At 35.4% G+C, this 25731-nt stretch overlaps 2 protein-coding genes across 15 annotated transcripts; both read left to right on the top strand.

The window, feature by feature from the left end:
* Positions 1-6884: 6884 nt before the first annotated feature.
* LOC129314456 (ABC transporter I family member 11, chloroplastic) lies at positions 6885-15596 on the top strand. Of its 14 annotated transcripts, none has more exons than XR_008594142.1 (11): positions 6885-7083; positions 7176-7233; positions 7782-7861; positions 8282-8333; positions 8436-8569; positions 8912-9026; positions 9197-9283; positions 9411-9459; positions 9650-9717; positions 10116-10240; positions 14708-15080. XR_008594142.1 is itself a non-coding variant. In XM_054957899.1 (11 exons), exons 1-10 carry the CDS (start codon positions 7007-7009, stop codon positions 10192-10194), a joined length of 816 nt encoding a protein of 271 aa, XP_054813874.1. In that variant the 5' UTR covers positions 6887-7006; the 3' UTR covers positions 10195-10240; positions 15092-15596. The 14 variants fall into 14 exon arrangements, 7 of the variants coding, with proteins under 7 accessions (XP_054813874.1, XP_054813880.1, XP_054813894.1 ...); XR_008594145.1 differs by lacking the exon at positions 14708-15080 and adding an exon at positions 12800-14701; XR_008594143.1 differs by lacking the exon at positions 14708-15080 and adding an exon at positions 11821-12793.
* A 2311-nt stretch (positions 15597-17907) lies between these two features.
* On the top strand, positions 17908-24284 carry LOC129314284 (probable metal-nicotianamine transporter YSL6). The gene is made up of 7 exons (XM_054957685.1): positions 17908-18381; positions 19429-19601; positions 20292-20389; positions 20624-20761; positions 22127-22316; positions 22479-22611; positions 23124-24284. Exons 1-7 carry the CDS (start codon positions 18027-18029, stop codon positions 24056-24058), a joined length of 2022 nt encoding a protein of 673 aa, XP_054813660.1. The 5' UTR covers positions 17908-18026; the 3' UTR covers positions 24059-24284.
* Positions 24285-25731: the final 1447 nt, after the last annotated feature.

Below are 25731 nucleotides of genomic sequence, written 5' to 3'. Positions count from 1 at the left end.
GACTTTAAATTCCCACTTGTTTTATTGATTTCCCTGTGAAGTTATCTAACTCAAGCGTATAGAGCATATCAAAGTGCGTCATTGTTAGAGATCGCGAAACTTCGTTAGAGCAGATGAACAAATACGCGGAAATTCTCTCAAAGTGGCGTTCGTTCAGAAAACGTTTTCTTTCCATCTAGTGTTTTCTTAGTCTATACTTGTAATTTCTTGGCTGGTGTGGACCTAACATTTCTGGATTTTGTTATTAGTTCTTTTTTCTATGCTTTATATGTAAGAGATTTTTTAAGTCTTATTGGTTGTTGTGATGTATGTGAATACTAAGATTAAGTTCGCACCGTTCACGACAGACTCGATCACGACCTGAAAGTGCTGGGAAAAAGCCAAAGTTTGACCGAGTCTTGGTATTAGAATATACGTGAAATGTGATACGAAAATGTCATTGGTAAGAGCTGACTTCGTGTAACAAAGCAGGGGTGCGGGGCCGGCTCGGCACGTGAACTTGGAAACAGCTGATACAGTTGTGAAATAAAAATACTCAGATGTAACCAAATTGGAAAGCTGAAACGGTAGAGTTTGAGGCACGAGAGATTCAGATGGCAACTATTCAAGCTTCGGTTGCATATTAGGAAAATTTCCCCCATTCATTTCTGAAATTTTTGGCACATGTAAAGATTTTAAATTATGTTAAAGGGTGCAGAGCTGTCATGTTTTTTTTTTTTTTTTGGGTGCTTTTGTAGTGGGGCTATAGCAGCAATTACAAGAAAACGACTTTGGTTATCGTCCTTTAAAAATGACTGATTTTTTTCTGTTTGATCATGATTTATGTGTCACTAATGTTAAATAAGGTTTTTTTTTTTTTTTACTGAAATGAAGAAAGAGAGAGAAAATTCTTTATATGCTATAGTATGAAAATTATTTTCCTAGAATAATACAAATAGCAAAGCGGTTTCTGTCAGCCCAATTTTAATTTGTCAGATAAGTTTTTTAATTAATATATATTAAACCTGGTTTCATGGAAACCAATTTTAGGGAATAATTTTTAGAAAAAAAAAACAATATCTAGGGAACTTGTAAACCTAAATCGGTATTTGTGAGGCTGATCTCACTTTAACTTTTTTTTTCAAAAAAAAAAAAATCTTGTAACTGCGTTGTGGATGTGACGCCACAGCAGCTCCAGCAATTTAGACTTGGCGCCACGTATGCCCTTTGAGAATATATGTAGTGTCGGTCATCAAATGTTCATCGAAGTTATTAATAATTTTAGCCTTTTATTTCAACATTATTTGATTCTTACTGTTCATTTAAATTATTTTTTAATATTTTTAATATTATATTTATTAAAATAAAAATATAAAAAATTTTAATATTAAATCTATATTATTTAGAGTACATTTAAATGATTGATTTATAATATTTATAAATTTTTTAATATTAAATTAGATCATTTAAATTATATTTAAACTGTACAAAATCTATCTGTATAGTTAAATTATAAAATTATAAATTTTTTAATATTAAATTAGACTGCTGGATTAAATTTATACAATCAGATTGGTAATAAATAAATATATTAAAATTTTAAATTTTTTAGGTTTTTTAAATTAATAAATATAATATTAAAAATATTTAAAAAATTAATTTAAAAAATAATAAGGATCAACTAAATTGAAATAAAAGGTCAAAATTATTCTTGACTTTGATGAGCATGCAGCAATCAGGTAGTGTGCCAATGTAGTGTCAAGTCTCATTATGTGTAGGATGGTATATTCTTCCTAGTTTCTTAGACAAATAGACCGCAAAGAAAACCAAATTCCTATATGCATGTGAATGATTTGAATGCGAGAGTATAGTGTGCATCAGTTTTTCTCATAGACACGCGCCACCATAAAAAAAAGTAGAGGTTAAATGTTTCAGTTTCGAGTTTCCATTTTTTTCTCGTGCTTTTTTTTTTTTTCCTTTGCTCCATTTTCTCCTCTGTTCATCTTCATTGTGCCATTTCCTTGAAGTCCAATAACTGTTACGCGTCTCAGAGATCTTTGACATCAAATTTAAAAGTATGTAAGCACATTTGTTTTAATATTTTAATTATCATGTGACTTTAATATTTTAATTTCTTTTGCTCTATTGTCATGTGATTCAATTTTTTAATTATGATAAAAAAGTGGTTAATTCTTTTTATGCATGATTAGGTGTTTTTTATTAGTAGGATTAGATATCTATGTAACTCTGGCCAAGTGATATTTTATTTTGATGCTATTGTTGTGTTATACAATTCTCATGAGCTTTAATATTTTTATTTTGATAGAGTTTTTTAATTAGTCAAGGCTGTACAATAATTTTTATACGCCTTTATGTAAATTTGCCTCATACAGGGGTAAATGAATGACAGAAAAGAATCAATATGCATATATGTAAATGCAATGGCAGTGCCAAGACCTTGGATTATGGAGTGCAGTGTTTTTAAAATTAATAATTTAAAAATAATTAAAAATTTTTGAGTCCAAAATCTTTGAAATTGAGTTAAGGGGTACAAAATATTAGAATACATGAACCTTTCTTGTAATTTTCTTCAAGCTCAAATGGTGTATTTGCCGCCCATGTGCAAATGTATGAATTTTTGATGGTTCAAATGGTGTAACATTTGAATTTAATGATATAAGAATAATGGGGTTAATGTTGATATTACTTTGGCTCAACTAAAATAAGATGTTGGGCAAATATTAGAGGTCCTTCCAATTAGTCTGTGTCCAATCTAATTTATAGATATGCAACAGTCATAAATTTACTAAGACATCGAGCATGAAAGTTGTAGAGCATTTCTAACATAAAAAAATTTGTGGCACATGAATTTGTGATATTCAAATTAATTGACAGGACCAAAGTTGTGCATGCACATTTCAAATTTAGAAATTGAAAACTTTCATGAATCACAACCACTAAATGACTTTATTAGATATGTGTTCCCATCAAGTATTAATCAAACAGACCTCACGAAATAAGGAAGAAGCCTTAACTTGCAATTAGAAAATTTACATCTTTTTGAACCTCGCCACGATGAGTGTATCATCTACTACACAAACTCCATCTAAAGATATTATGAATAACTTTGAAGACAAAGATGAGTATAATTTTTTTATTAATGGAGGTGGTGACCATGATAACGATGATGTATATCAAGAGTACAATGAAGAGCCTGCCTCAACTTTCTTCTCACAAATAAATATGGAGTTTGTTGTAGTTGTGGAAGGGGAGATACACCTTTCTCAGAAAACGTCTTATCTTTTCTCTTGTGTTTACGGTGATCATAATCCTTGCTATCGTGAACAACTTTGGAATTCTATAAAAGATCCTGCTAATACTATTTCTAACCCCTGGCTTATTATCGGTGACTTCAACTGTCACCTCTCTTGTGATGATAAGCATGGTAGTAGCGGGTATAATTGGCGGTCTATGAAGCTTTTTAAATAATGCATCAACTCCTTCAATGTCCTTGAACTTAATTTTGAGGGTGATAAATTCACTTGGAAGAAAGGTAACATTAAAGGAAGACTCAACTGGTGCTTTTGCAATACAGGACGGAGACTAAAATTTAATCAAGCTAATACTTTTCATCTCCTTAAATATGATCCTGATCTTCGTCTGATTAGAATCCAACTCAAGGATAACGCTAATTACAGGACTCATGATGCACCTTTTAGATGCCACGCTGCTTGGGTGGTCAAAGAATCTTTTCAATCCGTAGTTAAAGACACATGAGTTGAGAAGACTAGATAAAACTTGAAAAATCTCTTTAAGAAGTTTATAGTAAAACTTTTCTTCAAGAAGAATTGCTTTAGTTCCAAAAGTCTAGATGCAAATGGCTAAAATGAAGAGACAGGAATTCTAAATTCTTCCATACTACTGCTATTATCAGGAGGAAAAGGAATCAGATACTATCTCTCTAAGGTGAAGATGGCAACTGGATTCAAGATCCCTTCATTCTCAAATATCAAGCTGCTTCTTATTTTGAGAACCTGTTTAAGGAAGATGCTCAGGCCAGACCTAAATTAATGACTGCTAAGAGCTTCCCCCCTCTAAACTACTCTTAGTGCAACTAATCCACAGAGACAATACTAAAGAAGAAATAAAAAATGCTGCTTTTGATATTGGGGCTTTTAAAGCTCTTGATTTTAATGGCATTAATACTGGCTTCATTCAATGCTGTTGGAATGATCTCAAAGATAATATTATCCAATTGGTTAAGAATATCTTTATTGATCCCACTATTATTAGCGAGATTAATGAAACCTTTATAACCTTTATCCCTATGAATGAAAAGCCAAGTTGTATGAAAGATTTTCGTCTAATATCTCTATATAATGTCAGTTGTGAGATAATTACAAAACTTATTTCCAACCAGTTTTGGCAATGTATGAATTATTTAATTGGAGACAGTCAATGTAACTTTCTTTAAGGGAGGCAGAGTAGTGATAGCATCATCATCACGCAAGAAATTATTTACTCTATGAGAAAAAAAGTTAAAAGGAAGGGATTCTTGGCTCTTAAAATTGATCTTGAAAAAGCCTTTAATAGACTCTCTTAGGACTTTATTGAAGATACTCTTCGTGCTATTGGCCTCAATGAGAAATTTTGGAAACTCATTATGACAGCCATCACTACCACTCGTATGAGTTCCTTAGAATGTTGAACCAACTAATGAATTTACTTCGACATGTGGAATCATACTGGGGGTCCTCTTTCGCCTTACCTCTTTATTTTTTGCATTGAAAGATTAAGTCATAGCATCCTTAATAGCATTAATGACAAAGATTGGAAGCCTATTAGCCTAATTACTAATAGATGTCCTATCTCTCACCTATTTTTTGCTGATAACTTTTTTTTTTGCATAAGCATCCCTTAATCAAGTAAGGATCATCCAAAAATTTGTTGATAATTTTTGTAAAGCTTTGGGATAGAAAGTCAACAACTCTAAATCTAAACTTTTCTGCTCCAAGAATGTTAATATCAACAGAGTAATCCAGATCAGTAACAAATTAGGAATCCTTATGATCGAAAACCTTGGCAAATACTTAAGGATTCCTATTATACATGAAAGAGTGTTTAAACTACTTTCGTTCCTCTTCCTGATAGAATCAATTCATGCTTGTCTAATTGAAGAGCCATTACCTTAATACTACTGGGAAAGTTATTCTCATAAAATCGATCCTATCTTCTATTCCTAGCTATGCGATGCAGACTATGCTCTTACCTAATAATGTTTTGTCTGAAATGGAAACTCACACTCATAACTTCCTTTAAGATTTTACTAATGGCTTAAAGAAGCCTCGCCACTTGTCTTGGGATCATATTACCAAGGATACTAAACATGGAGGCCTTCGTTTTAAAAATTTGAAAAGTCAAAACATGACCTATATTATGAAACTTTGTTGGGAAATTATTACGAAGCCTAATTATCTCTGGATTTGAGTCTTATGCGATAAATACAAATGCCAAAACCCTATCATTCTTATGGTGTGTAAAGCCAACTCTTGCTCATTTTGGTTTGATAAATGGTGTCCCCTTCCTAAACCACTTGTGAAGCATGCTTTTCCTAAGATAGGTTTTATTTTACATGTTAAAGTCTCTAAGTTTTGCTCTGAGTTAGGAAGATGGAAGATTGATCAACGATGCAGATATTTGCATTAGGATGTTATTGACCATATTACCATCATTCAACCTCCAAAGCCCAATGCAGATGATGATACTTTATGTTAGAGGCCATCCAATGATGACAAGTTTACCATCAAATTTGTGTATGAGACTATTGAAAATCAATGCCACAACAACAACTTCAAGATATAGTCTAAGATTTGGAAATGGTCGATTTATGAGAAAGTCAAATCTTTCTTGTGGAAAGTGATTTAGGATTGCCTTCAATCCAAATTCACATGTTCTAATGAGGGCATTCCTTGCATCAAGACATGCCCTTTTGGATATAACTCTTTAGATTTCTGTTGTTCATATATTAAGAGATTGTAAAAAATCTAAAAAGGTTTAGACAAAAATAGTCAAACAATCTAAACTTAACACTTTCTTTTCTCATCCCTTACATGATTGAATAATGTGAAAGGCGGAGAATGATACGGGCAATGCATGTGTAAGGAAAATGTCTTGGCAGATACTCTATGCCCATGTATGTTAGAACATATGGAAAGATATATGCAAAAATGTATATTCTGAAGAAGAAACTGAAAATAAAGACATTACTTTCACCAGCATCCAGGATATTCTTAAAGATCAGCACCTTTAAACAAAAATTAATTTCTTATCTCAAAAAGGTGATAGAGCTACAACTAGATGGATTGTTCATGAAGAAAGATGGGTTATGTTGGATACTGATGGCTCCATCAACATTTATGGTGCAGTTAAATGTGGAGGTCTTATTCGAAGCAATCAAGATAATTGGATTAAAGGTTATTCCAAACACTTTGGTTATTACTCTAGTACAACAGCCGAGTTTATGGACCTTGAAAGGTTTAAACATTTGTTGGGTTGAAAAGTTTAATAAAGTTAATGTTTATAAGAAGTTTTCTTGCTAATCCACAACTAGTTCTTTACTACCTACCCACTATACCCACTATATGAAATTATCAATAAAATCATCTATCTCATCATGCGAGAATGAATAATCACATTTGATCACGTTTTTAAAGAGGTAAATAAATGTGCAAATTGATTATCTCATCAAGTTTATATATATCCACAATTTATACACTCATATTTTTGATACCCTGCCACTTGATTATTGTAATTTTTTATACATTAATGTGAATCATATTGTAAACTAGCATGGCTTATCCTGTGGCTTTTAATTATTTTTAAAAAAAAAAAACAAGGGCAAGAGAAGCAGATTGTACGCCCAAGGCGCTGGTTCCAAAACGGTCAGAGCGTTAGCCAGGAAGAAACAAATAAACAAGATTAATCATTTGAGATGATATAGAGGAGTCTACTGAAAGAAGTGCCGGAAATGGCGAGCTCACCCGCCGGACTGCGGATGCTGAAGCCACCGCTTACAGCTGCTCCTGTGTCGCGCTCGCATTCCAGGCAAGCTTTGTCATTCGACTTCTTGGCCTTCTGGCACTTCTCTTCGTTCTGGTTTATGGAATTATTATTGTTTGATCCGTCGTTGCTTACAGGTTAAACTTTCCAAAAACTCGATTTCTCAGAGTCACGTGTGATTACTCGTGCTTAGAGGTATGTTCTATTTTGTCAATGACCATTTTTTGATTATAACTTGAAATCAAAGTTCTTGTTTTTAAGCAATAGTCACTTGATAATACCACTACAGAAATACAAATTCTTCACTGGGTAAGGCACAGAATGACACTGATTTTTTTTTTTAAATATACCCGGGTCTTTTGGGGCTGAGTTCGTCTGGGTTTCTTCTTTTCAAGTTACTAACGTTGAAGGGATTGAATAGTCCATATTGTTGTTTATTGCATCTAATTTGGATTTGGTTTTCCTTTATAAATTATTGGCTTACTGAACGAATCTTATAAGAACCAGGTAGTTATTCAAAATCATGTCATATTTCATAATTTATGGACGAGAATTTACGCGTGCATGGATTTTAAGAAGTCAATCTGGCTTTCTATTTCTGGCACCGAGCATGCAAAAGTTTATTTGTCATGTTGAAAGTTTACTGCCTTTTGCACTACACCTAGTTGCAGATTTTCATGATTAGGGGCATTATTGTGACAAAGTGCAGAGAGTTAGTATGACAATGTGATGTTTTGCTTAAGGTTAGAGATGTCAGCTATCAGCCCCCAGGGACTCAGTTGAGCCTTTTGAAGTCAATTAATTTTTCACTTCGTGAGAAAAGGTATTTATTGCTGTGTAATTTTACTGCAAAACATTCAGTATGAGTTTTGGATTGTTGGTATTATCTTTATTGAGCTGAACCAGGTTCCCTTATTATAATTCCTTAGGCATTTTCCTTTCTCTTTTAACAGAGACAAATTGATGATTTCCCAGAACACAGTTTTACGGGTTTTAAATAAGGCTGAGGTTCACGATAAGGGAGGGTTGCGTGAGTTCTAGATAACCAATTGGAGCTAACATAATATAAGCTACTAGTTACCACATCTCCTCAAAAAAAAAAAAAAAACCTCGTGAGGAAGTAATCCTGCAATAGAATATGACAGCTGGCACCTATATGTTGGACATTTTACATTTTTTGGAACTGGAAATTTTTTGTATATTGGCTCAAGAGGTTCTGACTCGTTTCTGTCAATTGCCACAGTTTTGGCCTAATTTTTGGACAGAGTGGAAGTGGAAAAACAACTCTCTTGCAGGTTGGATTTCCCCTTGGTTTTAATGCATCTGGTTTCCCACATCACTTATCTTTTTGGTTATCTGTTAACTCTCCTCCAATGCCCCCCCTTTCCCTTATTTAGCTTCTGGCAGGGATAACCAAACCAACCTCTGGTTCCATTTGCATCCAAAAATATGATAGTGATGGTAAGCCAAGCCAATCTCCCCAACCATTGGTGCCAGAAAGGGTTGGTATTGTCTTCCAGTTTCCTGAGAGGTACAAATATAAAGTTGTTGAATATAGCATGAGATTTTGTTACTCTGTACTTTATGATGTGTTTATTCTTGAGTTGTGAATCTGGAAAAGCATTATTTGACTTTACAAGCATGACATACAACAGGGACATGCTTGTTCTTCTCTCTGTCCCTAGTCTATTGTGGAGGACTTCTTACCCTCTATATTTTTTCCCCTCATTCATATTTGTTAGAGATCATTTTAAAAACTATTGATGGACCTTTAGTTATTAGCTTAAGCTTTTGGCTATGTGCACGATGAAGTCACTTTCACCTGATAATGTTCTTGAGCTTAACCTTCGTTTACACATGAGTTCGACCATAGGTACTTTGTGGCTAATAATGTGCTTGACGAAGTCACTTTTGGGTGGCCAAGACAAAAGGGTGACTATCAATTAAAGGAGCATCTTGCTTTAAGACTTCAGAGGGCAATTAACTGGGTACTCAGGCCTCTGTAATCTAGCGTCTTCTTATACTCTTGACACAATTTTGTTTCATTTTCACAAGCATTGATATCATTATTCCTGCCCATTATTTATATATGACTTTCTATTCATTTTTAATGCATTTGCCGTTTTCATAAATTATGCTCTTGTATTCATAACTAAAGGTTGGATTAAGTGGGATCTCCTTGGATAAAGATCCTCACTCCCTTAGTGGTGGTTACAAACGTCGTCTAGCATTGGCAATACAGTTGGTAAGAATTATTTATACTGCCTCACATGAACAGCATCTACATTATGCAACATTTATGAAGTAATTACAGGTAAGGTCTACTGATTGCTTATTGATTTCATGCTTTCTTTCCCTCATGTAATTTTCAGGTTCATATCCCTGATGTTTTGGTACTAGATGAGCCTCTTGCTGGTCTTGGTATGAAAAAATATTTGTGCTTTTTTTTTTCATACTTTGTTGTTGGCTGTCTCTGAATTTGTATGGATTTTCTAATATTTCTATTATTTACCATTAAAAGTCCCTGCTTATTTTAAGAACACGAATTTTAGCTCTTTAATCACATTTATCCTTTATTTTAAGCTGTGTCTAATACTGCTTCACTGGTCAGATTGGAAAGCACGTGCAGATGTTGTGAAGCTTTTGAAGCATCTGAAAAAAGAATTGACCATACTAGTTGTGAGCCATGATTTAAGGTTTCTTTTCAGATATTAAATATTTATTTCTTATCATGGATTATGGATTTTGCTTACTTGTAATTATTCAATTTTTGTATGGTCTCGAATGAGTTTGTCATTTGTTTTAGTTTGTAGTTTATCAATGTCATTTAGACATCTAGAAATGCAAACTTAGTTGTTCTTGAATGCATGGTGATTCTTCTGCTATTACTCATAAGAATCAACTACTTCTAATGTTTCCACCTTTTATGACCTCGATGGTTGGGAAGCTTTTATTTTTATCTGCTTATCGTGAGACAGGTTGTAACTCATTTTTAACAGAAGTCTTCTTTCTCTCTAATCTCTTGATATATTATGCACAGCTAATTTTTCTTATGTGGCTTCTTGTGTGCATTTCAGAGAGTTAACAAGTCTAGCTGATCGATCGTGGAGGATGGAAATAGGTGGCAATCTTAGGGAGGAGCCACTACCATTGTAAATATGGGAACATTCATTGCCTTTCTGATCAGCATGGATGCTACAAGGTTTGACCCCTAAGCTTTGAGTGCGATTTATGCTTTCAACTGCACCTTGAATGCCTAAATTGGAATTCTTTTAACTAAAACATATAGTAGTTTTTCCTTTCAAAATGACTTGGAAGCTATCTATTGGAGTGATAGAGCTATATATCATGCTCACAAAAATCATAGTGATATGAGATGTAAAAGAAAAATCTCAACCTCTAGAGGGTAGAATAGTGGGTTCTGTTTTTCCAACTTTAGTGCTCGTGCAGTCTTTAGAAGTTCAACCTCTGCAAGATAGATTTGGCTTTTTGAAGTTTAATCACACATCAATATATCCATTATTTGTGTAGTTTATCATAAAGAACCTTGAATGGTCAAATGATCTCCAGTTTACCAGTGAGGCCAGAGTTCCCTTTAATGTCTCTAGCATGACATTACAACAATTTTCGGTAATGAGTAGGGTCAGATAAGTCCTGGAAGTTCATGGTGGTGATTAAAGATAATTCCTTGTGATCTGGCTGTTTGTTTTCATTTTAAATGTCTTCTATGACATGGTCAGAATGATGATATAAGAGTTATCACTATGGATGGTATCCACTTTGTCAAGTTAGGTTAGAACTAATAGGTGTAGGACATGCCCCTTAATTAGGATTGGTCTTGCTTGTTGTGGCACAGGAATAATTTGGTATAATATATACCAAACCAGCAAGTGACAAGAATCAAGTTTACTTATTAGGAAGCTTTCATAAAAGTCACATCTTCATGTCAATACTGCGGCATATCTTACAGACAATTCTTCAAATTGAATATATTACCACTCTTCCACTCAAAAGCACATGCATAACATAACCATACTATCAGATGCTAGATTCACAAGCTCTCTTATGGAGAATCAATGTATTACTAATTTACTATTTACTGCCATTTTCTTACAGCTTCAGCTGCTACAGCTCCAGCACCAAATCTACAATGCCAATAATTATAAAAGGGTCAAAACATATAAAGATTAATTCTGTCATGCCACCCTTCTAAAATTATGATGCTCTACAGAACATTGCTTTGTAAGGAATCTGGAAATCTGCCGAGGATTTAGTTTGCAATTTGGCGAAATATGTATGCATATAATATTATACCAACATTTTCTTGTCGTGTCGACTTGTGTTTTAAGAAAAAGTGGTGGGAAATGGAAAATTATTCCTGATCATATTATCCCAGATAACTCTGACAATACTTTATAGTTATCTTTATAATGTCCAAGATAGCTGTCAAGTATAATATGTATATTTCTTCTAAGTGAATTCTTTTGTCCCGTGCAGTATAAGGGAGATATTATGACTTGAAAGTTTCTTGAAGATTTTACTCATATTTTTAACATTTAAGCCCTATTGAAATATGTCAAGAAATATTGAAAGAATAAAAACAAAGTTGCATGGAGAAAGCTGGAAGAGTAAAAAAAGGTTGGATGAAGCTTGTGAAGAGCCACGCTGATTATGGCTTGTAAATAGTCTGGCACTGTATACTTACAGTTTGCATCCGTTTTGATCCATTGTTCCCTTTTCCCACCTGAACTCATGCTATTTATTTAAATGATGTTGGGGCAGGTTCCAGTTGGTCTTGCATTGTTGGGACCACTTTCTTGGCCTAGATTTTGAGCAAAATCTTCTGCTTTCATTTAAGTGTCCTGGGTCTTTTAATCCATGGCAATGATCACGGTGGGCCTTCTTGACCTTACCCTTGGCAGAGTTGATAATATCCTTTGCATTTATGGAGTTTCCAGGGTAGACTTTTTTGTGAAACATGCGTTGAACCTGCACACCCAATATGAATGAACTGAATATTCTAATACAATTTTTTTGTTTGATTAATATTAAAATGATGAGATTACTATTGAAATTGTAGTAGATTAATACCAAGTAAAATATTTTCTGCTACATTTTTGGATGTCTAGATTCTAGACCTTTAAACTCGAATTGATTTGTTAGCCTTTCTAGCAAACGTGCGTATTATAGAAAGTCTAACTTGGAACTCTTTGGACTAATGGTCTCTAGACTTGCTTACAACTTGTAAATATCGATATGATGACCTTATTGTGGTCCTCCTTTGTTTCTGTTTCTGGTGTGTTAAATGACCCTTTTTTTGAGCAAAAATGTTAAATGACCCTTAATGAAGATAAACAACCTGTGGATTTATGGTTATGCAGAATTTTGGCTAATAATATGAGAATCAGATGATTTGCACATTTAAATTTGTATTTGTCATGTTTGACTAGGATGAGACAGACATGCATCTCAATTTTCATGTGCTATAATCAAAGGCTTGGGCCAACTGTGGGATTTGTTGTTAAAAAAGTAGTCCTGTAAAGATCTAAGTCTAACAATAGGGACTAACCTTATTGAGTTTTTAATTGGTTGAAGTAGAGCTAGCTTCTCCCTCAGTACAACTCCTTGAAGAAATTTGGACCTTTGTAAACATCCTTCTCATAATATGCACAGCAGATCTATGTGTTTTCTTGACTTGTGTCTCTCCAGTTTCTCCTGTCTGTGTAAAGTCTTGATTTGCTTTCTTTGTCCTATGAACCAGCTCTACAAGTGATGCCCTTTCGTTTCTCACTTCTGTTGTCTCTGGAAGTTCAATTGATGACCCAAAGAAGTATCCTTGGAGTGGATGTATAGTTGTGTTTCCACAATCTTCTTCTATGGCTCCATCCATTGGCTTGCCACCAAGTGTGATAGTGCTAATATGGTTGTTTCTTCCTGATTCAGTGAACCTTTCTTCATTTTCAGCCTCAAGGAACTTCTCTAGCTCATAACAAATGCGCTGCAGCTCATTCTCAGTGACTGCTGCATTTTCTCAGCGATTTTTTCTAAAGGTAATACAAATGCCAGTGTCACTGGTTCTTCAGTGACTGTATCTGCAACAAAAGTTCCAATGGTGAGAAAGCCTTCAAAGACCTCAGAGATGACTGTAGATGTTTCATTTTGTGGCCTCTCTTCATCTCTCTTGTTTTCATATTCAGAATAAGAGGCTTGACTTTCCCGTTGGTATGGTTTTGAGAATCCAGATTGATTTCTAGAGTTGAAGCTTCGCTTTGCATGAGATTATTGGCTGTTAAATGCCGGCTGTTGTGCAAGGCAAGAACAAGGATTTCCTGAAATTAGTTTCCCAAAAGAAATTAGTGTATTGGCAAAAATTAGCGGCTATAAGTATACCTAAGATTTGGGAAACCGTTTTAGTTTCTTTTTTATTGCTTGTGCTCTGGAATGTGCCATTTAGACAATTCTTGAGCTCCCAAAAATCGATGAGTAAGATCAGGAACATGGAAAAATTGCCCAATGTATGATGTGGACAAGGTGGCCTAGTGGTAAATTAGGGTTTTAATCAATCCGCTGAAGTGGATTGTAGATGTTTCTAGAGGTAGAGTGGTCCCAAATCTGTTTAAAATCACAATCTAGGACAATTTGACGTCAACTTTTGCCACAGCATCAAAACCTTTGGGTCAGATTATTATGCACATATAATGGTGTAGCTTAGTGAAAATAACAAAGTAAATTTCTTCTTGCAATTTTGTTGATAGGCAGTTACAAGTTGGTCAGACATCATAGTAGCATCAATTTGGATTGATGATGAATTTAGCATTCACTAAATGCTTGCCTATATATCCAATTTCATTGTCAACTTTCACTTATTCCCCCCCGGCCCCCCAAAGAAAGAAAGGACTGGAGAAACAGCAGAGGAAGAGAATGGGGGGCTATTAGGGCTATTAAATACCTAGGGCGACATCCCTGGAGCTTCAACACGATTCAGCCAAAATTTTCGGTACACCCACTGAAATAGCTGCAAGAAGACAAGGCAGAGATGAAATTGAAAGATCATAGTTGCATTTCAAATTAGTAGCTGGAGACTTACCTTCATTTTGGTCGCTCGTGCTGATGTTCCGGTCGCTTATGTTTTCTTGGCAGATATATTATGCCAGTAGATTTAAGTGTTCTGATAAGTGGCCTCTAGACTGAGGAGAAATGGATTAATAAAATGAGTAAACATAAATGCCTTCTCAGTGTGACTAACACTGGGAGCAGGTAGTTTTCAGAATGGCCTTAGATACTCGTGAGATAAGGCAAAAACAAATAGATGGATACAATCGATCTTTTCAAAATCTGATCAGCGGGAGAAATTAGGGAATGGACTGCGTATCAGTTGGTTGGAATTTCTCTTCATTATTGTTTATCCAGAACTTGTATTTGATGTTGTAAGAGTGGCTCTAAAGCTCATTCCGAGTATTTCATTTGTCTAACTGTTATTTAACTCCTGAAAGATTGGTAGAGCATGTTAGGCATTATATTTGGAATTCCAATGGCACAATTGCTGCTTTGTGAGGGTAGGTTGCAAAAATTTTGGATTTGCTTTGTCACAGAAAGTGATGGATGCGTTTAAAGGTTTTCTGTTGATATATAATTATGATTGTATTATTTTGGCTTGGTATTAATGCAGCTGCAATGATAAAAAGAGGTATTAATATTTGCAGACTGATTCAAGTGAGTTCAAGTCGTGTCCCTCAACTGAAAGTTAACATCTATGTGGTTTGCCTAGTGATTTCACGGGATTACAATTTCAGGCGTCCTCGCATCCTTTTGACCTTGTAATTTTGCATGATATATTGGGCACAAGGGATTTTAAGCAAGCCCCTTCATTTGCATCTTTTTTGATCAATGGGCTATTCTCTGCTTGCATCGCCATTCGCCACCTTGTTCATCTGATTGTATCTTTTATGCCTATGCCTATGATTTGATTTGAGTGTCCAGGATTAAATGAGCCATTTTCTTTGGGCAGAGATGATTTTGACTTGATTTATATTGCTGTAACCATTACTTGTAGTTGCTGCTCCTGGAATATCAATATGCTACCAGCAAAACGATGGTGGAATTATTTTTGGCTTAGGGCAAAGCTGTGTAGTAAGGCGCGAAAGATTCAATATTTGCGAGTTCTAGGGTTTATGAAATCAATTTTACCGGGTGATGGTGTCCCTCCCTTGTGGCAGGCATGAATAATTGGTATTTTCAGGCAAAACAAGGAGACTTGGTGGATTTGGAGGAGTCAGAGGAGTAGGGAGTAGGAAGTCGGAAGTAAGGACAAGGAAGGCAGAAACAAGCATGTGGGAGTCATGGGTCTTTTCTGGGTTCAGTGGGCGATTAGAATTGTAGGCGCCCACGTGAATCCTGCGTGGCTTCCCGAGGAAGGATATGATTTGCTTCTCCTTGTCACACCCATTCTCCGCTCATTCTTTCCCAATTCCCATTATTTTTCTTTTTCTTATTATAAAACTAAATGCTGTTTTTTCATTTACTTTTACCAAAATAAAAACATGTCATTTAAAATTTCATTTAATATTTGTTTTATATTGAAAACTACAAATATATTTTTTTCCTAAAGCTAAAAAAATTGGATGGTTGTATTGGTCAAATACATAAAACTTGTTATATAAAATTATAAATCATGGAAATGAGGGAATTTAGTTGTAATATCATATTTTTTTGTTTTTAAAATTAAAAAAGATCCTGTTCTCTTGGATATTTTTTTCATTCTCACATGTATCCTCTCATTGAAGATAACCTTGTTTGAGATATCATTAGACACAAAATGTAGATACTTCTCTTAGTGAGGATTGAAACTTCGATTTGCCGTAATGTGAGGGGATAGCCAAGTTCGGTATACCTAGCCTCCCTGGCTGTACTCTGGCAATGTTTACAAATACACAAGTGTAAATTAAATCTATAAAAGGGGCTGTATTTTTGTTTTGGGTAAAAAAGTTAAATGATAATATTAACAATAAAAAAGTCTTACAAATGAAAGTAATTCATAGAATGGTGAGAAGAAAAGACAAGTTAGCAGGCCAAAGTGGCTGGATTTAAGCACAATACTGGGCTTTCTTTGTTTGTTTGTTTTTTTCAATGCCAATGCAGACAGAACAATTGGGGGTGTGATTTTCCCTTTTCATCACCAAAACAAATAAAAAATACTTGGGTGATAGAATAGCAAAACTGTTGTAAATGAATTATTATAATTGTGATATATTTACAATCACATTTTTGAATATCTCACCTTCAACTTAATGAGCACAATATATTTCAGTTTTGAGAATGAGGATGAGATTTCAAATTTGAGGAGAATATGTATTTTTGTCATTTTAATTTGACTTAAATATTAATTCGGTCACATTGTAAAATATTTATAATGTTAAGCTGTTATTTTTGTTTTCTTATTAAATGGGTTATTTTGTGCAAGAGTCCCTTCAGAATTTCAGTTGTCCCCGGTTGTAAAATCCCATACTTGAAATTTTTGGTTTGGGTCAACATCTGAATTGGTCGTGGGCCCCTGCACGGCCCATACCTTATTTCACAAAGACAAATTCCATGACAGCTCAGCTTACCTAGTCTGTCCTCATTTATTTAATCATGTAATTATCATATACTAAGAAATTTAATATCATTTAAATCTTGTAAAAAAATGTTATATCGATCATCCTCCCAAAGCCCACCACCGTCAACCATTTCATAGTATTCACTCTGACATTATTATGTTTGAGAGGATTTTTCAGCGGACACTCAACACCATAATAGTCTTTACAAATATTTCATTTGTATGATATTAATAATATGTCATGTGATAGAATAAGGAAATTATATAATGTTAATTAAAATACTTAAAATTATATTTGTAGCATTGTTTACATAAAAGTCTATTGGTGATGCCAGACGCCAGCTGCGAAAAAGAGCCAGCCTAGAAGACGAATCTTAACAGCTACTTGGTCCATAATTTAAAAAAGGATTTTGCCAAGATTCCGAGTCTCTTTTGGATTGCGAGGCAATTCCACGTTCTCATCTCACCATTATCTATCCCCCAATCTTATTTTTCAACAATGATTTTGGCTTTTTCTTGCTTCGGCGTTCTACATGCTAAGGAATCATAAATATTTTAAAGCAAATATATCTCATAAAATAGTTAAAAAAAACTTATTACTACTTTAAAACTTCTAAATCCATGATAATTGTCCTCCATATTTTTTTTAAATTTTTTTAAACAATATTACTCTTTCAAACGTAGAACATAATTTCTAAAAATTAGAAAAGTTGTCCTCTGAATAAATGATACTAACAAACAATAGTTATTCCTGGCACGAAATTGTTAAATTGACGTTGCTTATGCATTGATCTTTGACCAACAGTTTATTTTTTTAAAAAAAGAAACTTTATTCTTATCATGTGTAAAAGAAAGAAATTTTTTTTCATTATATATATTTTACCAGTGTGATCTGTTTTTGCTGCTTGAAATTGTTTTTGTCCAGATAACAAAATCGAAATAAGAAATGAATTATTTTTAAAATTATCTTTTTGTTATTTTCATTATTAATGTCAAAGAATAATACTTTAAATTGCCCCCCCGCACTCTCATAATTACACGAGCGGAATTCGAGCCATCTGCACTAAATGTCTAATGATATTGGTGTATTACTATATTTAACTTTTAACAGTGGTAAATGTAAGCAATAAAATTTTTTTTTCATTAAATATCAATTAAAAAATATTAATATTTAAATTTTAATCGTGAAGACTAGTTTTTCACAAAACCTTTTGTGGCAAAGACGGAATCGTGACCAACCACTCAACGTTTTTTGTGGTGTTGTAGGTCAGAATCAGTAAAGCACATCCCATCACGCAATCATTTCTATTTTAGATTCCCCATAGACCCGGATTCCATCCCACTTTGATTGAATCCAGAATCCCGAATTTAACAAAAAAGTTAAGTGGAATTCATGGGGACTGAGAGCTCCTCCGTGGATATCTCGGAGCATTTGCTTGGGGATGATCAGAAGGCTCCGTCCTCGGAATTCGAGCACGTTCCTGAATGGAAGGACCAGATCACGGTCAGAGGGCTGTTGGTGAGTGCGGTTCTGGGGAGTCTTTTCTGCATCATCACCCACAAGCTCAATCTCACTGTTGGGATCATTCCTTCTCTGAACGTTGCTGCTGGGTTGCTTGGGTTCTTTTTCGTTAAGACCTGGACTAGCTTCATGTCCAGGTTGGGTTTCTTCACCAAACCCTTCACCAGACAGGAGAACACCGTCATTCAGACTTGTGTTGTCGCTTGCTATGGCCTTGCTTTCAGCGGTAACTCACCCCCTCCTTCGTTTAGCTTAAAATCGTGAGCTTTTCTGCTTCTGGATTTTCCGGATGCACCATTATCCTCTTATATTTTAGCTGAATTTAACTCACCTATTCCCACATCTGCCCGCTGCTTAAGAGATCTTTCTTGTTTTTTTAGACACCAGGAGTATCATTAGCTTAGCTGACAGCAGAGACTAATCTTCTTTAACTGCCAGAGCAATAAGTAGACCCCTCTATGCTTCTCGGGAACGTGATATGACAAAAGAAACAAACAAGTCTTTGAGAGTGGGGAGTGGGGAGAGAAGTAGGATAAGGTTGAATGCTTGATATCAGTACAATGTTTTGATGACAAGTAAACTAAAAAATATGGTTGGAATAATGATCGTGGGAATCTCCTTCCTTGGGTCAAAATAGAGTGAAAAATATGACGCCAGCTACGTTTAGTCAAAAGACTGTGGGGAGAAGAATTTTACAAACTGTGGGGAGAAGAATTTTACAATCATGATAATTGCCCCTCTCCATTTCCATTCTTATTTTCGCTAACCAAATCAATTTCATATTACTGTCCCATTATACAGGACCGGGAATCTTCTGACCAGGTGACTAAGGTACCGTTATAGAATTTGGATCCAAGATAAACTTACTTACCCAACCCTAAAAAGCTCTGAAAACTCCCCAAAAACTTGTCTGATTCAACATTACTAAAAAGCTAGACGTTAATCAACAGTGGGACATCAAATGAACACAACCTCCACTTCCTTCCTCTCATAATTTGATCTATCTCCTACACCAACACGTTTACAGCTGCATGTTTGTCAATGTGGAGATCGGTTTTCTGGCTAGTAGTTAATTCCTGCCCTTTGCCTCTTGGTCATCTTTCGTTGAAACTTTTTTAATAAGGGCGGTCATAGTATAACCAATTTTAATATATTCAATATACATCATAACTGCTGGGAGTTTCTATCTGTCTTGATGTTCTATTCCAGTTCATTTGTAAGGTCCGATTCTTTTATCCATATATTTCTCTAATGTGCTATATGCCTTTGGCAGGGGGGTTTGGATCATCCTTGATTGCCATGGATGAGAGAACATACCAGCTTATTGGCCCAGATTACCCTGGAAATCGGGCTGAAGATGTTAAAAATCCAGGCTTGCTTTGGATGATAGGTTTCACTTTTGTTGTCAGTTTCCTTGGCCTTTTCAGTCTTGTTCCACTTCGGAAGGTAAATCTGTGTGGTCACTAGTTATGAGTATTACAAATCAAAAGGAAAAGAAAGCAAGATACGAAGTCAATTAACTTTGGGTGTTCTAGTTTTTTCTTATTTCAATGGAAAAGTTGATTCAAAGGTGAGAGAATGATGGATAAAAGTACGAGAATGACTGAAAAAATTAAGAATATATATCCTTGGGATTCAAAAGATAAATTTTATTTTTGGTTTAAAGTTTTTGCTTTTTTAATCTAGTTGTAATTGTTATTTATTGGAGTTTTGGAGTTTTTTCAACCATTGATATGAAGAATGCGCTTTTGTTCAGTATTTTAACATTGTATATGCAGTTTTTTTTGTCAAATATTGCTCTTCTGTGAGAAAGCTTATTAGATGATGATTAATGATTTTGTATGCCAAAGCCTAAAAGTAATGCTTCCTCCATTTGATATAATGCATGTAATTGATTGCTTTTAAGTTTTGAAAAGCTGTTATATTATTAGTTAATAGTTACTAATTTAATATGAGAAAGTGAGTGGAGAGTGGAGCTTGAGAGAGCAATAACTTTGGTTATAATTTTTTGCTCTATATATAGTTACGTAACTTGATAAGTATGGGAATCTATTGTAGATATAATTTCCTCTTAGCATTGCTACTGATATCCCTGATTGGCAATTTAGAGCCTGATCTCCGTGCATGAAATCTCAGGTTATGGTCATGGATTATAAGCTTACATACCCCAGTGGGACAGCAACGGCAATGTTAATTAACAGCTTCCACACTAAAACTGGAGCTGAACTAGCACGGTATGCATTAGAAATCATATTAATTTCTGACCAATGAGAAGCATCGCATACATTACAATTATGATTTTAATACTGCTTTGAGGACTATATGCTGGAAATGCACTTGTCACTGAACCTATCTAGTCATCATTGAGTTGCATTTTATGATGATTTAGTTTCATGCACAGTTTATGTCTGCAGCTATTTTATTTTCGTTTCGTAGTTCTAATTGATGTTATTGACCTTTGACTATAGGAACCAAGTCCAGCGATTGGGCAAGTACTTGAGCATAAGTTTCTGCTGGAGCTGCTTTAAGTGGTTCTTCAGTGGTATAGGAAATTCATGTGGATTTGACAACTTTCCAAGTTTTGGATTGTCACTATTTAAAAACACGTGAGCCCCCTACAACTTTGGCTTTCACTTGATTCCTATGTCTTAATTCACTCATCCTACTCCCTACCTAGTAGAAAATGCAACAGCTTTTCTCAGTGTTGCATTTGATATAAACTGTTCAATGAGTTGATGGCTAGTGTTAGAACTGCCTTTGATGCGGGAATGGTGAAGTTTGTTGCTTCTTATGGAAGAGAGTGAGAGAGAATACAAATTGAGTGAAAGGCATATGTGACATGATGCATACATTAGTATTTTGATGAGCCAGAAAACAACAAACATGCAACAGCTTAACACAATTTAGGGGAAATGCTGAGGTTTTAAGATTCATCGGATAAGTTGCTGAATCAGATTTACAAGGAGGACTCCCTGATTCAATATTAAACCCTATTCTCTTGTTACAATAGAACAATCACAGGAACTGAGACAAACATAATCACTCTCAGTACAGAACACTCACTGGCTTTCGAGAGGCCAGTCCTCTCCTCACAACACTCAAAATACAAAATGACATAATCAGCTTGGGGCCTCAAGCACCACTATAAACCCAAAAGACAGCCCTCACGGACTCCAAAAAACAAAACCCTCTCCTAAGCCAGGTCAAAAGCAACTCTAAAGCAGCCTTACTTTATTTTCTTGCTCCTTAATAGTTGGGGAGGTCAGGTCAATGTTCTGACCACTTGAGAGCATCTTTCCTTTTTCATGCTTCTTAAGTTTCCTTTTGTAGGTTTGGGCAGCAAAAGCAATCCTATCATATTTATATTCATATTTTGACTGTATAACACTGGTTATACGTTATACCATTTTCTTGGATGCACTTCATGCAAAAGCTTGCTATAAATCATATGCTCTTAGCTTGTTATAATTTAAAGGAATGCAATAACCAATAAACTCTTACTTAATAAACTCAACACAATCTTAAATTGCAACTGTTAATGGGCTTGTAGCTTAGTCGAGCTCCCTTGTAAGTAGGAGGTTGTGGGTTCAATCCCGCTTGTAACCTTAGGCCATTAGTGCCTGCCCCTCTAATTCCAAAAAAAAAAAAAAATTGCAACTCAGTGGAAAACATTTCCTGAAGTTATCTAAGGACAATGGGCAAGAGTAACTTGCTTTGACTTGAAATGCTTCTTACACTTGACAAATGAAAAAGCAATTTGGTGGAAGAACCTAAGGGGGGAGACTCACTAAGTTATATGTGATTCTGATAGAACTTACCTTTTGATCAACCTGTGTTTAATGTACAAAATTATTTACTGCCTGAAAATTATCGCAGGGTGTTCTGCCAGACTAGGGAAGCCACAAAATTTGATCTCAAATCCTGAGAAATGGCTATATTTATTTAAATCACGTGGCTTTGTTCTCTTGCAGGTTCTACTTTGACTTCAGTCCAACTTATGTTGGATGTGGTCTTATCTGTCCTCACATAGTTAATTGTTCAGTTCTTTTAGGAGCTATCATATCATGGGGTTTTCTATGGCCCTTCATATCCAAACATGCTGGGGATTGGTATCCAGCTAACCTTGAGGGCAATGATTTTAAAGGTCTTTATGGATACAAGGTATGCAAATGGTAAAGCAAAAGGGACGTAGTTTTCAACTTAAATGTCTTTATGGAAATTGTACTTATGAATCTGATTTATGTCCAATGACTAGTTGTTCAGTTGGTGTATTTCTTCCGAATCCATGGTAAAGCATTTTCTTCCTGATCATGTTTTGTGTAGGTGTTCATATCCATTTCTCTTATTCTAGGGGATGGTATTTACAATTTGATCAAAATCATATCGATAACTGTAAGGGAGATGTGTAGGGCAAGTTCCAAGCAGAACAACCTTCCTGTTATGTCAGTGGCTTTGGGTGAGTTCCATGAATCCCCCTTAAGCATTACTTTCTTTAACCAGGGAGGTCCTTTCTTCATTATGGCCCCATCCTAATTTGTATCAGTCTTGTCATTTCATCTGCAAGTCATGTAAATATTGTCACGCGAATGTTTAATGTATTTTTCCATTCTATGAATTTCAATAATAATAACCCAAGTCTTCTCCTTCATATGGCAGCTCGGCTGTGTGGATAAGTTGCATTGTATTTTCACTATCCGCTTCAGGAGTTGTAGTTTGCAAATTATTGGGCATTGAGTGGCCTAAATTGTTGACCTATGTCAATTATTTTAGTCATCATTGATTACAAATATAAGTGCAAATTAATTTGACTTGTAGAGTGATCTGTTATGGGATCCTCATCTGATATGAAGTCATCAACAGACAACGGCAGTGAACTATATTTCCCATTTGCTTGGCTTGCTGGACCTTACCGGCATTCTTCTAAATGTGACATTTGTAGGAGTTAATTTTCTTCTTGTGCATTATCAGATGGTGAATGTTCTGAACTGCAAGCAGAACAAAGAAGAAGGGACGAGATATTTTTAAAGGATAGGATACCCTTCTGGTTTGCAGCATCTGGATATGTGTGCCTTGCTGCAATATCTGTTGCAACAATACCGGTGATCTTTCCTCCTCTTAAATGGTACTTGGTTCTGAGCTCTTACATCCTGGCCCCTGCCCTAGCCTTTTGCAACTCTTATGGCACCGGGCTCACAGACTGGAGCTTGGCATCCACATATGGGAAGATTGGTCTTTTTGTCATGGCTTCATTGGTGGGGCCAAAGGGTGGGGTAATAGCAGGGGTAGCATCTTGTGCTGTGATGATGTCCATTGTCTCCACAGCAGCTGATCTCATGCAAGATTTCAAGACAGGTTACCTTACACTCTCTTCTGCAAAGTCTATGTTTGTGAGCCAGATAGTTGGAACAGCCTTGGGTTGCATCATTGCCCCTCTCACATTCTGGTTGTTCTGGAGCGCTTTTGATATTGGATCACCTGATGGCCCCTACAAAGCACCTTATGCTGTTATATATAGGGAAATGGCCATACTAGGTGTTCAGGGATTCTCTGAGCTTCCAAAGCACTGTTTGGCCTTGTGTTGTGTCTTCTTCGTGGCAGCTCTAGTTATTAATCTTGCAAGGGATCTGATTCCTAAGAAGATCTCACAACATATACCTATCCCAATGGCCATGGCAGTTCCCTTCTATATTGGTGCCTACTTTGCTGTTGACATGTTTGTCGGGACGGTGATATTATTTATATGGGAGCAGTTGAACAGGAAGGATGCAGAGGACTATGCTGGAGCAGTTGCTTCAGGTCTAATATGTGGTGATGGGATTTGGACAATTCCATCAGCTATACTCTCCATTTTGAGGATAAATCCACCCATCTGCATGTACTTTGGACCCTCTACAAGCAGCTGATTCAAGCAAGACAGCATGGCCCTGTGTTAGTTGCTTGCCCTGATAACTCCCTTGTTTATTTATTTATTTATTGGGACTGGGTTTTGTACATATATCTGTTGTAGGTTAAGAGCATGGCAATCTTCTACAATTCCATATGCATTCCGTTCTTGGTTTGAGATTTGACTGTTCTGGCCCAGCCATTAGCATCAATGTGAATATTTAGTGCCATTATTATCTTTTCCCATTTTGATCTTAATAATCATTATTGTTGTGTGTGTGAAATAGAGTCAAGTTCTTTACAATAATAAATAGGATTTACTCATATTTTGTGATCTATCAGTTAAGTAGAGTTTGCTACATTATCTAAGCAAGTTTTCATGTTTTTTGTGCTTATCCCTTTTTTTCACACAATAACTTGAGTTGCAAAAACTATTGTCCAATTTTTTGTTGCTATTGATTTTTACTTGCTCATCTCTCTCAATCTTGATCAAAGAGTTTTGTCAATGTCTCTATCTTGTTCTTTAATTATTGCCGGAACTGTGCAGTTTTCCTCCATGGCTCAAACACGTACTAATGCATGGAATTGTTTCTGACCCTACTTGTCTACTTGGGATACCTTTATCCTAAAGTATAAAAAGCCACGTTATTCACATTAACATTAACAAAACCCCTCCACGGGGTGTTCTCTTTTTCTTTTCTTTCTATTTTTCTTTGTAAACTGGAGTGTTCATCTTAACGTGAACAATTATTACTTTCCGTATGTTATATGGATATTTTGATATGTTTAGGCCCTGATTGTCGAATGAGTGAATTTTTTTTTAATATAAAGCTATGGTAAAATTGAGTAGAAGAGAAGAAAAGACTAAATCAAATGAGCGGCCAACGAAAGCGGTGAATTTTTTATCAATGGTGAAAGTAGCTAGCCTTGGTCGGAGAGGAGTCTTGCAAGTCTTTTGAGCATGATTACCGAAAATACTTCTTTGAAAAGATTTCATCATGACCCTGTATTTTAACGTCCCTAAGCACGATCACGAGTGACACAATTGGCCTTCAGTGTCCATCACTCCCAGTAATCAGCGTCTGAATCATGATAGTCAAAATGGCTTTTCATTTGGAGGTAGAACTAACCCCAAATTGATTCTTTCTTCAATCATAATACTTGATTTCCAGCTTATATACTAAAACCACTCGTCCAGAGCAGCTAGAATGAACTACTGTTCTGAAGGTTTCTTACTGCTATGATTTTCATATTCTTTCTTTTCTTCCATGACTCTACAATATTGTTTGTTCATACCAGAAATGTGTAATTTCTATTTATAATCTTCGTTCTGGAGAAATAGTGGGCATTTTTCGCGTGGGTGAAAGAGGCTTTTGAGTTTTCTCCCGAAATGAAACCAGAGATGCAAGAAAAAGAGAACAACAGAGCAAGTGGATTGAAGTTGAGAGCCAAAGCTCTCATTCGGCAAAACAGAGACATTTTTGTCCTTTTGATTTATTAGCGAATCTGGATATTCAATTTTGTTGCAATGTTAGATTCTCCTTACCACTGGAAATTCCAATGCACCCCTTCAAAGTAACAGCTCAGACAATTTCCCAATCAGCCACATGGCTCAGATCATGACGTCTCGGATTGAAAGCCCACTTACCTCCAACGCAATCTTTTTCAACCAAAACTTGACAGATTGATCAAC

Source organism: Prosopis cineraria, unplaced genomic scaffold (assembly GCF_029017545.1).
Source record: "Prosopis cineraria cultivar Desert tree isolate PC_DT_omini unplaced genomic scaffold, ASM2901754v1 PC1, whole genome shotgun sequence".
NCBI classification, from domain to species: domain Eukaryota; kingdom Viridiplantae; phylum Streptophyta; class Magnoliopsida; order Fabales; family Fabaceae; genus Prosopis; species Prosopis cineraria.
Note: the sequence above shows the minus strand (reverse complement) of the source record. Positions and strands in the feature narration are given on the sequence as shown.